The sequence below is a fragment of the Macaca nemestrina genome, chromosome 1, assembly GCF_043159975.1.
Source record: "Macaca nemestrina isolate mMacNem1 chromosome 1, mMacNem.hap1, whole genome shotgun sequence".
NCBI lineage: Eukaryota > Metazoa > Chordata > Mammalia > Primates > Cercopithecidae > Macaca > Macaca nemestrina.
In genome coordinates this window covers 141,650,248-141,667,544 of record NC_092125.1, presented here as the reverse complement: position 1 = coordinate 141,667,544, position 17,297 = coordinate 141,650,248, and the positions used below count along the sequence as shown (strand labels likewise).

At 41.0% G+C, this 17,297-nt stretch overlaps 1 protein-coding gene across 3 annotated transcripts in view; it reads right to left on the bottom strand.

Moving 5' to 3' along the window:
• Positions 1-2,616: 2,616 nt before the first annotated feature.
• Positions 2,617-17,297, bottom strand: part of LOC105485380 (transforming growth factor beta receptor 3) — a 206,646-nt gene continuing 191,965 nt past the window's right edge. For all 3 annotated transcript variants that reach the window (XM_011747676.3, XM_011747675.3, XM_011747678.3), the window contains one exon: positions 2,617-6,097. In XM_011747676.3, coding sequence (XP_011745978.1) covers positions 5,979-6,097 — 119 coding nt within the window. In that variant the 3' untranslated portion in view covers positions 2,617-5,978. The remainder of the gene's footprint in view (positions 6,098-17,297) is intronic.

Here is a 17,297-nt window from a genome sequence, read left to right as displayed (position 1 = left end):
GCCACCAAAAATCATGAAATTTGTTCCATATCTAATCATCTACAGGAGGTCCATGTTAAGTGAAAAAGGCAAGTTGCAGAGTATGTATATTGTGATCCCATTTTTAGTAAGCGAAACAAAAACTTCTATATTCATGAACACGTTTCAATATGTTTGAGTTTGAAAAAAGGCTGTTGGCCGGGCGCAGTGGCTCAAGCCTGTAATCCTAGCACTTTGGGAGGCCGAGACGGGCGGATCACGAGGTCAGGAGATCGAGACCATCCTGGCTAACACGGTGAAACCCCATCTCTACTAAAAAATACAAAAAACTAGCCGGGCGAGGTGGCGGGTGCCTGTAGTTCCAGCTATTCTCGGCTGAGGCAGGAGAATGGTGTGAACCCGAGAGGAGAAGCTTGCAGTGAGCTGAGATCCGGCCACTGCACTCCAGCCTGGGTGACAGAGCAAGACTCCGTCTCAAAAAAAAAAAAAAAAAAAAAAAGAAAAAAGGCTGTTAACATCAGCAGCTCCTCTAGGTAAGTGACTGGAGGGAGTAGGAAGAAGGCTAGCGTTAACAAATATCTTTGTATTTCACTTCCTATGAAAACCATGTTTTCATTTGGGCAATTTAAGGTAAGCCTAATAAGAAAATGATGATGATTAGCATTCATCTCAGGAGGCCTGAGAAAGATATGCCATATGAAAAAAGCAAGTCACAGACTGGGCGTGGTGGCTCACATGCCTGTAATCTCAGCACTTTGGGAGGTGGAGGTGGGTGGATCACTTGAAGTCAGGAGTTCAAGACCAGCCTGGCCAACATGGTAAAACCCCATCTCTACTAAAAATATAAAAATTAGCTTTGGGTGACAGAGTGAGACCCTGTCTCAAAAAAAAAAAAAAAAAGAAAAAAGCAAGTCACAACTGTTATAATCCAATCTTCTTTTTTGACAGGGCCTTCCTCTGTCACCCAGGCTGGAGTGCGGTGGCATGATCTCAGCTCACTGCAACCTCCACCTCCTGGGTTCAAAGATTCTCCTGCCTCAGCCTTCTGAGTAGCTGGGATTACAGATACATGCCACCCCAACCCGCTAATTTTTGTATTATTAGTAGAGACAGGGTTCCACTATGTTCGCCAGGCTGGTCTCGAACTCCTTACCTCAAGTGATCTGTCCACCTTGGTCTCCCAAAGCACTGGGATTACAGGCATGAGAAACTGCGCTGGGCCATAATCTAATCTTATTTAATGACACGGACATGTTGATATGAATTAAGGAAACATCCGGGAACACATACACTAAATCGGTATTCTTATATTCAAGTTGGAGGATTACAGAGGCCTTTTCATTGCTGCATGTCTGTATTCTTTGCATTCATTTTATACGTATATATTGTTTGAACAAGAAAGATAATTTTTTCTTACAAAAAGCCTATGGACTCCCACCAAAAACAACAGCCGAGACACATCTGCAATAAAATCCTACATGCAATTCCGGCCACTTCACAGACTCTCTGAAGCCCATTTATTAATCACCCAGGTTTTTCCTCCAGTAGACACAAGGAGAGTTTGATGGCAAACAAAATTCATTGACCTGCCAATTCCTCCCACATATCCTAAGAGGAGCTGGTTGCACGGGGCACCGTAGCTGTGAAATGCAGCTCAACGCTATTCCTGCTCTGAGGGTACCCACCTGTGTAAAATGTGAGGGATGGGCTGCTGGCCTTGACGCCAAATCATCTAAGTCATTAAAAATCTCAAAAGGGGAGTGTGGTCTATAAATGCATATTCAATGCTGTAATGTAATATTTGATATTGAACGAGAACTTTTTTCATTACAAATTTGTCTGGGGGTGAGGATGCCAAATAGAACTGAGCTCTGGAGAGGTGAGAGAAGTAGCTGGGAAGGCAGGCAGATTAGCCTCCTCGGAACCACGCTTAGGAATCTGCACTTTAGCCTGAAGGCAAATTGGGGAATTACTTAAAGGCCTCAAAATGGAGTCTTTTTAGGATTACTTTGGCTGCATGGTGGAGAAAGAATTGAAGGGAGCAAAATGGAAAGTTGGCATACTAGTTAGGAGGCTGCTGCAATGACTCAAGAGACAATGGCCCTTGAGCAGTGTGCAACAACAGCCGGAGTAGGAATAAGTCAGTGGTTTGAAGAAAGAGACATTTTAGAGGTAGAATAACACTTGGACTTATTGATTTGGTTAGAGGGGAGCCAAAGAGGCTGTAAATTCCCAGGTTTCTGGCTTGGACAACTGGAAGACGGTGGTACCATCTGGAGATATGGAATGCTGGAAGCAGTACTGGGGTATTTGAAGGGGCTAAAAATAGTAGACCTTAAACACGTATTATTTTTCTTTCTTTGACTCTGGGAGATTGACAGAAGGCCCAAGAATGGTTTCCAGGGCTAGACACCCACTTCCAAGTCCCCTGCCACGTTTCTCTGAGAAGAGCGACAGCTCCCGCTGCACTCTTCTTATAGTCCGTACGCCCTTCCCTCTGCTCTGCACCTCAGCCTTTCTCCTCCCTCTTCCTCATCAACACAGTTGGAGCAGACAATACATTCAGAAGAAAGTCACAGTGAAAAAAGTTACATCAGCCTGAGGGTAGAATTTAATGATGACAAGACAAGACACATATTAATAATTGATATATATCTTTTTATTATGCACAGATAAAAGACTTAAAACTGTGGTTATCAAAACTATACATCTAAGCATCTTCACAAAATAGCTGACACACTGAACAGAGAAAAGAATACAATAGGGGTGTTCAAACTGGCCACAGGGATTTTAAGGGTACTCTTTTTACCCTCATAGATGATAAAAACCAGCAACAAAATCAGGCTCATTCAGGAAAAACCAGAAGAGAGAAGTATTGTATTTGGAAACTGATAATAGTCCTTTTTAGAAAAACATCTGTCAGTTTCATGAACCACCCCAGATAAAACAAACATGAAAAAAATCACATAGGATTCACCCAACAAAATGTGCTCTGTTAACACAACCAGCAGTACAATCATTCGAACCATGAGGTAGTTACAGTACAAAAAGACTGGCACGCGTGTGAGCACCCCACACACACACACAATCATGCCCACTAAGAACACACGCAAGAAATGGATTTACAATCTTATTCCAAGATAAGGAAAAAACCATTTTTTTTTTTTGTTTAGAAAATGCTATAGAAACAGTTTAGACAGAAGAAATCTCTGGCTTTTTAAAATACAGAGTAACAGCTGGTAAACACCACATGGTGAAAAGCTATAGCGTATTATACAGACAATCTGCCTTGGAGTTTAGGGCATTTCAACAACAGCTTCAGCATCAGACAAACAAAACAAAATGGCCTCTGCAAATTAAGGGTGTAGCCTGCAGAAATAACAAAAGACTGCAGATAGAAGAGTTCAGCTGAAATACAACAATACTTTTAAAGAAACTTGTAGAACATGTTATAAAAGTAGAGCTTGTACTTTGTATTAAAACTGTAAAGTGTGAAGCAATTAGAAATACTGCAATGAGAAGCTAGGGAGAAAATACCTTATTTTTTTAATGTTCATTTTTTAGAAACATTTCAGAAATACTTAACAACATTCACTCTCCCAATATGAGATTAGGTTTTATTGACACAGATTTCTTGATCTGGAGAATACTTCTGACAATGAGACCCAAACAAATAAAAGGTGATTTTTTTCCTCTCTCTCTCTTTTAAAAAAATCTTTTGGTTTGCATCTATAAATTTGTAAATTAATTTTAAATTATTTATAAAATCATTGGCAATGTAGCATCTCTCTTAAAAATATATATTTAAATATATTACAGAAGGTTTTAACTCTGCCCTTCTAAGACATCGATCTTTTAATATCTCCTAATAGCTAATTTTCTTTTTAACAAGATGGAAAGGGTTTTTTAAAAAAGCAAAGGACTGATCAAAAGAATTCACAGTAGCTGAAATTAAACATTTCATATGGAGTAACTTAAATTTATCTAAAACACTTAAATATATCTTTATACACAGATTTTGTAGTAAAATATAGCTATAAGTGACTTAAAGACTCTAGTCTTCTTTGAAGACATCTTTAAACTTTTTTATACATAGAATATGCTAAAACAATACATTCCACTGAAGGTTAGGCAAAGCGCATTATTTTCAAACACAGGTAGCGTAATCTAGGTCCTCTACTCTGATACCCTTTTGTTAAAAAAAAAAAATTAAAGGAAAAAAATTCTCTAAACTCATGTCTTCTTCCTTTGTATATGGAAATCTGGAAACTTTTCAGTAGATCAATGTAGATAGCCTGGAAATCTCAGCCCTAAAGTAATCTGTTTTGGTTAAAATTTTCCTTATTGAATGTCTATATCTATTAGGTTAGTCAGATTATTACTCAACGATTTGGTAAAAATGATTGTCAATTTCCACATACTTGTTTCCCGTGTAGACATTGCCCTAAGGTTTTAAGCTTCATCAGCATTTCCTACTGAGGTTCCATTCACAGACAACCAGGCATAACTTCCTTATTTTAAGGGCAGTGGGATTTGCTTAAGAATATTTTGGGGGCAGAATCTAACTTGTTCTACTTATGGAATTCTAAGTTGTTTGGGGGAATTCTGGAAAAAGAATAATTTGCAATGAAGCTATCTTCAGCAGTAAAATAATTTAGCATGATAATTTCCCTCTGGCATTCTCTCTCGCTTTTTTTTTTTTTTTTTTTTAACATAGAGGTATCACTGAGCTTATTTTAGCTGCAAAGTGGCATCTTATTATTCCATTTAATGAAATTCCCCTCAAGCCCTTTTTGAGTTTGGGATATATTTAAGGCAAGAGAAGTAAGGCAATCCAAATACGTGCCCTTTTCCAATCTCAGCACTGTCTTGGTGGAATTGGCAACACTATTCGGATAACCAACTGGAGACCAACAGGATTTGCCATACATTTGCATCTTGCTAGAGTTTGGTTTTTATAAAAGGGCCTATTTTTTTTTTTTTTAAGTTGACATGTTTTGAGTGGAAACACTCACCCTAGCAAATATACTTAAGAATAAGTTGCAACTCTAAAAGCATAAGGACATTTTCAAATTTTCTCCAGCTGAGAAAATGAATGTGCCAGATGACATATTATATACTTGTACTTGCATACACATAGAAATATATCACTGTGCAAATTTCTCCTTGATTTTATAACTGAATTTCACCTCAATTTATACATTAATTTGTCAGAAGAAAATATTAGGAATGGGCACAAATCTGTGGTTCCTGATTTTGGTCGTTTTCAATTTCTGTAGGCTTGTAAGAAATACAACATTTGCATTAAGACATTTTGCAGTGGTGTATGCAAGTATGGGAAGAAACAGGAAGCAGATAAGGTCATTAGCATTGGTTTTGGCCCAGGGCATAAGAAAGGAATGTTGCCTTGACACTTGTCAGGGTGCAGTCCCTGAGGGCAGCACCCATCAAGGGACACATCAGACCCCACAGGGTGTGGCAGCAAAGTCAGGAGCGTGCATCCAGACGAAGGTGCGAATTAGACAGGAGGAACGCTTAGAAAGCCTCAAAGCCATTTCTTGTTTTACATCTTGGTTCAGATATAAAGAATCTTTGGCCGCATCTCCTCACTGGTTCTACTATCTGGCTATTAACCCTTTACCAACTCCTTGAGTCTGGGTAAAACTCAGGGCCCCAAATTATATGTTCTCACCTGGACAAAGCAGCATTTTAAAAACTGGCATGTGTTTCACATTGAAAACCCCCAAGCCTGTGAGGGGCTGGTGGAGAAGACCACCATTTTAGCTTTCTCACATGAATTCTAGTGTGGTACAGAAGCCCAGGGTCATGTTTATATTAGCCCTGGGTGTGGGGTGAATACAACGGGTGATCTTTATACTGAAATTCATTCTGTCTTTACAAGGGAACCAAAATCCAGCCCTCTGAGTCTGGACATGAGGCTCAGTCATTGGTCCTGCCCTTGGCAGTAGCTGAGCTGGGCTGGGCCGGGCTGGGTTGGGCTAGGCCGTGCTGCTGCTGGAGCAAGGCGTGCTCTGCGTGCTGCCGATGCTGTGGGCAGCACTGCTGTTTTCCGAGGCTGGCGGAGAGGTGGGGACTTGCTGCCTTCCTGCGGTCTCCCCTGCAGTTAATAAAGAAAAGGTAGAGTCAGAGAAAGACGCATATTATGTATGTGCATTCCTGAAAAGACCATTTAGTCCGCATTTGCCATTTTAACCGATGTTTTTCTCAACCAGGGACAGAAGCAACTAGACTAGATCCTAGATGGCTGGAATACCTTCTAAAACAAGGTTTTGCTATTTGTTGTTTTATTTTTAAAACATCATGAATAGGAAAAAGAAGACAGCTGACTGACAGGCAGCTCTAGTGGCTAAGACCTCTGACAGTTGATGACAAAGTCCCTGAATTTCAGGGTCTGCAACCTTTGATAAAAACACCACCACTTGGTCTGTGTGAACTGGCAACTGACCAGCACCTGTATTCAGGAAACACTGTCCGTCTTCTCTCATTAAGATATTGTAGGATTTGGAGGGTGTGACCTTTCAATTGTAGTTAAGAGAACCTTGGAAGTTTGGGAGCCTTGTTCTGAATGCACTTGTTAAAAACGAGTGAAATATAGACTTTGTCCTAGCTACAGTAGAGAGAGCCTTGTGTGCCAAACAGATAAATTACCTGAGAAATTGGGGTGGGGGACAGCTGCTATTGGAAAAACCTTTTGGGGAAGGGGTTTAGCTGTTTGCAAATGGGGACTGCAGTTGCCAGCGAATGGCCTCTCTTCCCCACTGAGGTTCCCTGTGGGGTGCAGTGTGAGTATCTCCTAACACTTTAAGCATCCCACTTTTCATTACACACCCCACTGCATTTTAGTTAAAGCCATTCATCGTGCCAAATGTGCAGTGCTTTGGAGAGGAAGGAAACCTCAAGTCACACACATGGTTTGCATTTAACAGTGCAAAAGGCCCTAGAGTTAGTCTTCTCTTCGGCAAAACTGGCCTCAGTGCAACCCTCAAAAAATGGCTCTAGGTAGGGAAAAGTGATCAGGGCTCTCCAATAAAAAACACTGCATTTACTTTGAAAAGTCAGAGCATAAGCTTCATAAACTTCTTGTAAGCAGCATCCCCTCCTTCAATGTGGGAAACCCCAGAGGGCCAGGCCTGTTGATGAATGAGCCTCCTCTTTCCTGTCATGCTGAAATACACATCTATCAGCCGGAGATAAGCAACCCTCCCAGCTGCTTCATTAAAACAAAACACTCAAGGAAAGGCCCTGCCCTCCAGTGCAGGAACTTGGCCCCATTACTTCCATTCTCTTTCTGGGGCCCCTCAAAAGCCTCTGTGAAAAAAGCAGTTCTGCAAAATGTAGAACTGGCTCATGTCCCTGGGTCTGGTTACAGCTTTTCCTGTCACCCCTTTCATGAACCACACAGTTATACACACTTTTGCATCAACCTCAAAGTATTTATGTGCTTGTTGTAAGTTTGGCCCTTGTTGCACTTCCTCTAATTATCTTTTCTTCTGGGATTGGCGGGATGGATAGGGGACTGGGGTCAATATTCCTGAGAAGCGGAGAAACACTGCCCTTTTTTTTTTTTTTTTTTTTTTTTTTTTGAGATGGAGTCTCGCTCTGTCCCCCAGGCTGAAATGCAGTGGCGTGATCTTGGCTCACTGCAACCTCCACCTCCCAGGTTCAAGCAATTCTCCTGTCTCAGCCTCCCGAGTAGCTGGGACTACAGGCACGTGCCACTATGCCTGGCTAATTTTTGGTATTTTTAGTAGAGACAGGATTTCACTGTGTTAGCCAGGATGGTATCGATCTCCTGACCTCATGATCTGCCCACCTCGGCCTTCCAAAGTGCTGGGATTACAGGCGTGATTTCACCATGCCCAGCTGAAACACTGCTTTTGACTTTTTTGGAAACCTATGTTTTGGACGCTCCCCAGCACTGCCCTCTACTCTTCGTGTGTGTGTATAACTAAGGGTGGGGAAATTTGCCCCCATGGCAATAACTTTCTGCCAAAAATTCACTTTCCCCAGAGTAGAAGCTTTATTTCTAGAAGGGAATCAAATCTCTTAACTATCCTGATGTCAAAACAAAAACAAAAAACCTCCAGAGACCCAAACAACTCTAGATATGCTTTACGAATTCGACTCCCTTACAAACCACATGTTGGTCCATACCCAGCTAGATCCTCACATAATCAATTAGAAGGACTAAGGTGGCTATGCATGAACCACATTTTAAACTTACATTTTCCTATTTAAATAAGGATACATCTGAAAAGCAGGAGGCAACTCCATCTTTTTCTTCTTTGGCTCACCTGGGCTTTGTCTGCTCAGCCCAATAGCAGGTAAAAAAGTAAGAAGGCCTTGCTTCATCTAGCAACAGGGAGCAAGTTTGCTCCTCCAGGAGTTGCCCTGTGCTTGATTATTCACATTCAGGAAAAGTGCCAGGACTATGCCCTGCCCAGGAAGCCTGAATATCTGCTTTCCGACGTGTATTTGCCAAATATAATTTGTTGCCATGTCAGTTTATTTTCATCAGTGCCTATTAAAGAGACCTTCAACTTCCCGAGCTTTGGAAACTCTTGTTCTGGTGATGCAAAACACTCCAGAACAAAACCCCAAACAAACAAAGAAGCCTCTGCACTCGAGACTGCAGGATACATCTCACCAGCTGGATAAGTCAAGTTAACCCAATATTATATTGACTTTGATCCAATAATGGGCCAAGGTGAATCTGAGAATCTGCTGGGAAATATTGAAAGTCCCCTCTTCAGACCATCCTTTCCACTTCTGTGGCTATTTTCACATGTAAGATGCAAGGTTTCTCAATATAACCATGTTTTAAAAATAACTCTTACCGGCTGGGTGTGGTGGCTCACGCCTGTAATCCCAGCACTTTGGGAGGCCGAGGCGGGCGGATCATGAGGTCAGGAGATCGAGACCACAGTGAAACCCCGTCTCCACTAAATATACAAAAAATTAGCCAGGTGGGGTGGTGGGCACCTGTCGTCCCAGCTACTTGGGAGGCTGAGACAGGAAAATGGCGTGAACCCAGGAGGCGGAGCTTGCAGTGAGCCAAGATCACGCCACTGCACTCCAGCCTGGTGACAGAGTGAGACTCCATCTCAAAAAAACAAAACAAACAAACAAAAAACTCTTACCTTTTGACAGAATTAAGAAAAAGTTTTTTCACTGTCAAATGGAAGTGATGCTACAGAAAAATTCACCATGAGGAAGAAAGTTGAATGTGCAGGTGCTTCTACTTAATGGGCCAACAGAGACCCCCGGGTTTTCTGAGATGGGTGTTTTGGCTGTCTGCTCTCCACTGCAGTGGTCTCTGATTTTGTAGAGCACTAACTTTCTCTAAAACATCCCTTGGGTGACAAATATAACCAGGCTGCTCCTAAAGGAAATGGGCAGGGAGGACCTCGTGGCTAAGCAGACTAGGCCCAATTAACACATCTAAGAAAATCAAGGAGGGCGCCTTGCTCGTAAATAAATATCAAACTTGGCCAGCAGAGGAAATGTATTCAGTCTTCATGCTTTCCTCCTAAAATCTCAAACCACACTGAGGGAACAGAGATTTGAGAGGAGGGAGAGTGAGTAGGGGAGAGAGGAATTTGGTGTCTGACATACTCTCAAGGAGGAGGGTACACTAAGGATAAGGATACTAAGCATTAATTCCGCTCATCTCACAGTTAGCTATGGCTGGGCCTAGATACTGCCAGAGATGCCTTAAGAAATAGAAAAAGCCAGGTGCTGTCACTTACAGTGCCAGCTACTCAGGAGGCTGAAGGGGGAGGATCTCCTGAGGCCAGGAGTTAGAGACTGCAGTGAGCTATGATCTCGCCTGTGAAGAGCCTCTGCACTCCAACCTAGGCAACATAGAGAGACCTGTCTCTACAGGGGGAAAAAAAGAAAAATAGAAAAATAGAAGCAGAAAAAAAAAAAAAAAAACGAAACCCACACCAAAAAAAAAAAAAAAACCATTTCTTAATGGAGAATGTTTTATTTCTTTAGCATGGCATGGAGTTGTCCAGATCTGACTTCCTGCTACCTCTTTGGCATCTATATTACAACTGGATTCTTATTTCTAAGTCTTTCACCATGGCAGGTCCTGGGGAAGAAACTATTCAGGAAAGATGTGAATAGCACTGGAGGACTCTGTGGGGAAACAACAGAAGAGTTAAAAAGAAAGGTGAGGCGCAGCTTGGTATTTAGGGCAAAGGAGACTATTGCAAACACTGTCCATGAGGATTATTACAAAGAGGAGCAGACAGCTGTTCTTTATCTCCCTGGAGGGCAGAACATGAGGAAATGAGTTTAAATGGCAGGAATAGGGATTTAGGTCAGAAAAGAACTTGCTGATTATGAGGATTGGTTAGTTATAGAGGGAATTTATAGAATCTCCTTCTCAGGAGATATTTAAGCATAGGATTGAAAACCATATACCTGGGGGTACTTTAGATTTAATATTCCTTGATGCTAGAAAGAAAACAAAGATATTTTCTTCTAGGTCTATGTGTTGCATGCAATTTTGTATTAATTAATGTCTCAGTTTCTTGATATCCTAACTGTAATTAATTCACAAGCTCACTCTTTAAGCAGAGTGAATGATACTACCTTTAATTTAGAGAAGTCTTCAATCACTTTTTATCATTTTCAAATTTCATTCCTCCCCAGTCTCCAAGCGAAAGCCTCTTCTTTTGCAGCAAAATTCTCCAGGAGGGGTGAGTTAGATGTTGTTAGAAGTCACGGGGAAAAGACTATATCAAGAATTAAAGTTTTTCACCGTGTCCTGCCTACTACTTTCTTTCTATATTCCTGCAGTGTGGCCAACCTGTTTGTATACAGACTTTGGTTTTCTGTGGTATCTTCCTTGCCTCTGTGGCCCCTGAATAGGATGCAAAGTCTGATAATAACTAAGAAGAAGAAGAAAAGCCAGGTGGAGGAGGAAGGCTGTTCCCCATAGCTATCATTACAACCCGAGTCAGAAACTGGACTTGAAGCTGTGGTTTGTTCAATGGCTAGACTTGCTACCTCAGCAGGTGTGTTAGTTGTGTTTCCCTTTAGTCAACAAAGAGATAATCGCTACTTCACAGGGTTATCAGGGTGAGCGTACTTAAAACAAGAAATGCGCAATAAAAGCTTTTTCAACTTTAAGGCTGCTCTGATGTGTAAGCAGAAAAAAAAAATCTAAGAGTGGAAGGAACACTGTTTCACACAGCATAATAAAATGCTGAGGTTTTGAATTAGGTGTGCCCGTCCCAACTCATCGGGCAGTTTTCAACAGCCCTCCACAGAACACACCATGTGTTCTTAAAGCAAAAGTCAAGCGCATACCCAAAAGTCCACCCGAGTCAGGTAAGAGGTTTTCTTTAGGAGCAGCTCTAGAGGTGCCAATGTGTTCAGAGGCCTGCGGTTTCTCCAGGTTCCCAAGCGTAGCCCAATGAAAAGAGAAACAGCAAGAAGATAGGCTAAGGTGTGATAAGGTAGGAGGCAAGAGACCAAGTCCCAGGGATCAGACAGATGCAGCTGGAACAGATGGAAATCCCAATGTGACTATGAAGAAGGCAGGCTCCACTCTCTTTTCACTCAAATGCTCATATCATTATTTTATAAAACCATTAAACACAGAGGTTAAGATGAATGCCTTCTGCTTTCCTGGTGTCTGTTTGTGTGTCTTTTTCTCTCAAAAAACAAAGTACCTCCCAGAGCATCTGGCCATTCATACCTTTCCCCCTTCTTCCCACCCTCCCCTCAGTTTCCATGAGAGGTTAATAGAAAACTTAATTCTTCAGCTTAGAAACACTTCTTCCTTCTCCAGTGAGACTTCCCTTGTCAGTTCTCCATTTTTCTGACAGAGTGCATCAGGTCATTGCTTTCCTAAAGGTTGGCATGTGTGCCTGTAGCTGGGTTTCTGCTCGAGCCAATCTGCTTATAATCAGTCTGTTTGGTTATTCTCTTCCTCTGAATATATGGGAACTCCACGACAGCAAGGACTTTGTGTTGCTCATGGCTATTTTACCAGTGCCTAGAATAGTGTTGGCATTTAACAACAGCTTAAAAAATCCATTGAATAAGTGAGTGAAAGAACGAATAAATGAGTGAACAAACCAAAAAAATTTAGCTGATACTAAACAGAGGCAAAAAGAAAAACTAAAATACTTGCTAATTAATGTTTATTATCTAATAAGCAGAAGGAAGATAAAAAGATTATGGCTACATGACCTTTGAATTTGTAATAACACAATAGCAAGAGACAAGAAGAGTGAACTCTGAATCAAGAAAGCAAGGTTCCAGTCCTGACTGCTGTGCCTGTGTAACTTGGAGCTGGTCACATCAGTTCTCTGGGCTCAATTTTCTCGCTATATAAAAAGGAAATGTTGATGCAGACTAATAATTTTCCAAGGACTCCCTTTACGAAACTGATTTAAAACAAAAAACAAACAAACAAACAAACAAAAAGCAAGGGTACGACTTTGCATAGAGATAGTGCATTTAAAGTCACTGACTTGCATTCCTTTCCCAAATCTTACCACAATGACAGTAAATGGATTTTTAAAGGCATAAACACATGAGAACAAAGATAACAAAAGCAAAGATAACAACAATAAAATATTGGAAGCTGGTGAGGAAATGAGTGAGTGGCAACTGACTTGGCAGACTCAAGAGAGCTGAAACCTAAGCCAACAGTGGGAAAAACTGAGAAACAACCAATTTATGTCACCGAACCCTTAAAAAACTAAGGGAATGGTGGCATTAGGCACCTCTGGAAACCTCTCTTGAATATATGGCTATAAGCAAGAGGGGTTGGCTGAACTACATGAGAAGCAGAATAGTTTTCTGCATTTCCTCCCTCACTCCACTGCGCTGAGATCTGCCCTTCCTAATCCAGGAAGAAGAGGGGAAGTTTACTCTCTTAAGAGGAGGAAACTGAAGGTTCCAGGAATGATCAACACCAGGCACATTTGAGGGCAACAGTACCACATTCAAAAGGGGGGGACTCAGCAAATATATGTTAATACATATTTTGGCTCACCTGGGCTTCTTTTGCTCAGCCTAAAAAGAGATGCAAGATGGCCTTGCCTCATCTAGCAACAGTGAAACTCTGAATCAAGAAAGTAGGGTTCCTGTCCTGACTGTAACTATGTAACAAATTTGTCTCCTGTAGAAGTTGCCATGCGCTTGATTATTTGCATTTGGGAAAAGTGCCAGGACTATACCCTGGGCAGGAAGTCTGGATATTTGCTTTCTGGTGTCTATTTGCCAAATATCATTTGTTGCCATGTCAGTCTATTTTAATCAATGCCCATTATAAAGGTCTTTCAACAGCCAGTCCTATACCTTTCAAGTAGGAAACAGAAAAACATATTTTATGGAAGCCTGATGAGCTAAAGAGGAAAGATCTGATGATGAGATATCAGGGGTTCATCAATAACATGGCCCAGTCAGATCACCCTAAGGAAGTTCACAATCAATACGTCGCACCCACAGTTTAGCATTTCCTTATTCTTAAATAATCCTATATTAATATTCTCAGATGATACTGTACCCATGAAACAAGAATAGAACCTTTTTTTTTTTAAGGAAAAGAAATTCATAGGAAAAAAGTTATTGGAATTAAACAATTTGAAGCCAGTATTAAAAACTCAGTAGATAACTGAAAGATAAAGATGAGAAAAACTCCCAGAAAATAAAGAAAGTAGAAAGATGGAAAACAGGGAAGAAAGGAAAATTAAAGGACAAGAGGTTCAACTTTCAAATAAATAAAATGATTTCTAAAATGAGAGAAAACAGAAAAAAGGGGGTGAGAAAAAAAATAAATCATTTTAAAAACTCTTAGCGCCGAAAGACAGGAGTTTCTAAACTGAAAGGGCCCAATTATTGACCAGCACAACGTATGAAGATACATCTAACTCAAGAGATATCACTGTAAAATTTCTTCCAGAAAGAAAAACAGGTCATATGCAAAAGGGATCAGGAATCTGCACAGCTCTGAACTTCTCAACAGCAATCCTCAGAGCTAGAAGACAATGAGGAGGGCTTTCAAAAGTCCAAAGGAAAAAGTGTCTATAATCTAACATTCTATACCCTGCCAAACTATCTACCAGGTGTTTCTGTTAAACGAGGATATTTTCAGACATGCAAGGTGTGAAAAACATTTGCCTCCTATGTACACTTTAAACCAGGAACAAGAAAGGCAGGAGATACATGACACAGGACATCCACAACTCAAAAGAGAAGCGAACGGAATGCACAGAATGGTAGTGAAGAAGATCATAGGAAGACAGCAGCGTCCAGAAATGGAGGGAACTGGTTCAGATAGGAGCAAGTCAGAGGCTCCAGGAAAGAGCTGAAGAAAAGGAATCAGTAGAACATTCCATATGTCTCAATGTATTAAAAGGAGATTGAGACAGCTGGCAGGGTCAGCAGAAGAAATAATGATAAATATACAGAAAATTAAGCTAATGACTGAGGCAGGAGAATGGCGTGAACCTGGGAGGCGGAGCTTGCAGTGAGCCAAGATTGCGCCACTGCACTCCAGCCTGGGTGACAGAGTAAGACTCCATCTCAAAAAAAAAAAAAAGAAAAGAAAAGAAAATTAAGCTAATGGGGTAGGGTGGGGAAAGATAATAATTCTAGGGAAAATTAAAAGTCATGCAGGATATTATACATGAGTTAACTGTGATTAGCATTTAGGTAGTCATAATAATGTAAACAGTAAATGCTGATCTAACCAAAATGTCAGCATATTTCTATTAAGAGGATGGCGGGGGAAGGGGACATTTTCCATAACAGGGGGTCTACAAAAAAGGTCTAAACCTGCAAAGTCAAAAAGCAGCAATATACTCGTGGTATTTTGAAGTATGTATTAACATCCAAAAGGATGAGCTAAGTGTCAAAAAGAATGCTCTGGGGAGTGAGTTAAGAAGGTGGGGCAGTAGGGGTTTGATTTTTTTCATAACAAGTCTTGTAGGATTATTTCAACCTTTAAGCTACTTGCATGTACTACTTTAATAAAGCTAAAATGTTTTACTAGAAAATAAAAATAAAAGCATTTGTTCCTCCCTTCAAGAAAAAATCAGTTATGATTTTGCATGTGATTTTAGGGACTTCATGGACTAGAACTTAGGGATCCCTGAACTAGGTAGGGTCCCTAGGAGCATGAAGATTCTATGGTTCCAGCACCATTTCAGCCCCCAAGCACCCCTCCTCTCTACAGCATCTTAGGAGAGAGTGTAAGTTTTAGGAATGGAGTTTTCCAAACAGAATTAATCCAGCCTCAAGGGAATATCTCTTATTGTGCCCAGAGTTGTCCTATGATAAAGCGGGAACCCCGTCTTTGTAGGCTAACACACATTCCAGGTATGTAAGTAGATATCCACAATCCAAATTTGTGACTTGGTTTTGTGCTCTGTGCTGCACATGGAATGGAAAGCGTAAACAAAGGGAAAGTCATTCAAATTAAGGATTGTTTTTCACACAGAGGCAGATGCTATCTGAACCCCCAAATACAGCATATACGATCTGTGAGTTCCACAGCTTCAATTATTGTTGAAATTGAATGGACTGAGGTAGTATTTGTATCGTAGCTCTCCCCATTGCCCACTGCATCATAATCTTCCTTATTAATCTAAATTGCTGCTAGCTGACCCAGGTAAGAAACTGAAGGGGTTCCAGAAAAGAACTATCATGTGGTACTGAAGTGAGTCTTCTTCATGCTTGTGTGATGCTCGTATTCCTCAAGAGCAATCTATAAAATGAACCAGAGGCTACAGTTTTTAATAAAAAGTAATTTTGAAGCTGTCTCATAAGTCATGTGAAAGGATTTTAAGCCCAAATGACAGTGTCTATAAACCTTTTACCTTCTGAATCAGTGTAATTCATTTTGCTGGAAAGCATCACAGGAGGGAGGTCTTTGGTTTCATTTTTCTTAAATTTACTTACAAACCTATTTCTACATGAACAGTACTTTAAAGGCCCTCCTGAAGTCTCTGGCTTAGGGGAAAAAGGATCAGTAACAGCAGACTTCCAAATTCAATGAGCATGAATACATGCCATACAACCAAGCTTTGCTTTTTGTCAGGTTTGTGTGCTTGCCTGTGGGTAACAGTCTGGATTACTGGGGGGATTTCAGTGGGGTGTGTTCCAGTAGTGAGTGTCATTTGGTTGCCCTATATTCTGCCTGGACCTGGCTTCCTGGCCCAAGATTAGCTTTGAGAGTGCAGCTGTGTGACCAAGGCCAGTCAGTGGCTGAGCAGGCACATGGTAAACATCTGTGGGTGACCCAGTCTTTTTGGAGTACTTTCAAACTCATTCCCAACAGACAACATATGCTGCCGACTGCCCTAGCACCTCTCAGCCAGGCAGGAGGTTGGAAAAGTTGCAAAGAACTGTTAGCTTGAGATCTGAACATGTCAGTATTCCTGTGACAAAATTCTTACTCTAAAGTGCTGCTCTGCTAAATTCTATCTTTCTGGTCTGTTTATAAACTGTTCATGAGGAAGAATGCTCCTAAACTGATTCACAGATGGTTATATAATACTCAGAATAATGACACTGGAGTCTTATTTATTTTGAGACAACTTCTCTTTCTGTTGCTCAGGCTGGAGTGCAGTGGTGCCATCACAGCTCACTTCAGCCTCAACCTCAAGTGATCCTCCCACCTCAGGCAGCTGGGACAAGAGATGTACATTACCATGCCATGCTAGTTTTTGTGTGTTTTTGTAGAGACAGGGTTTCACTATGTTGCCCAGGCTGGTCTTGAACTCCTGGGCTCATGCGATCCTCCCGTCCCGGCCTCCCAAAATGCTAGGATTATGAGGAGTCATTTTTTAATCTTTCACATAAACATACTTCACTCAAAGTATCCTGACTAGAAACAAGCATTTGAGGACTCAAAGCCCCTCTATTAGAAAGTCTCCTACGTTTTTGCCAAGATGTTGACTTTTGGGTGAATGTCCCATGCTAGGCATGATGAGTCCATTCCTCTCCTTCTGGCATAATCTAAAATACCTCAGTCAGGACATGTGGTATTTAAAGTGAAAATTCTGATGAAAAAGAATCTGACACTTTTAACTACCCGAGGATCACTGTGTCATGCTTTTATTCTCAACAACTTGAGGTTTTGTCTAGCAATCAACAGGGTAAAGATATGACTCTTCAAAATATCTTTCGGTAGGTACTTCCTTCCCCTTTAAATCAGCCATCCTTTCAGCTTGGCCCAAGGGGAAGCCAAAGATCATGGCATTCATTGGTTTAATGGACAATTAATGAAATTCTTTTTTTTTTTTTTTTTTTTTTTTTGAGATGGA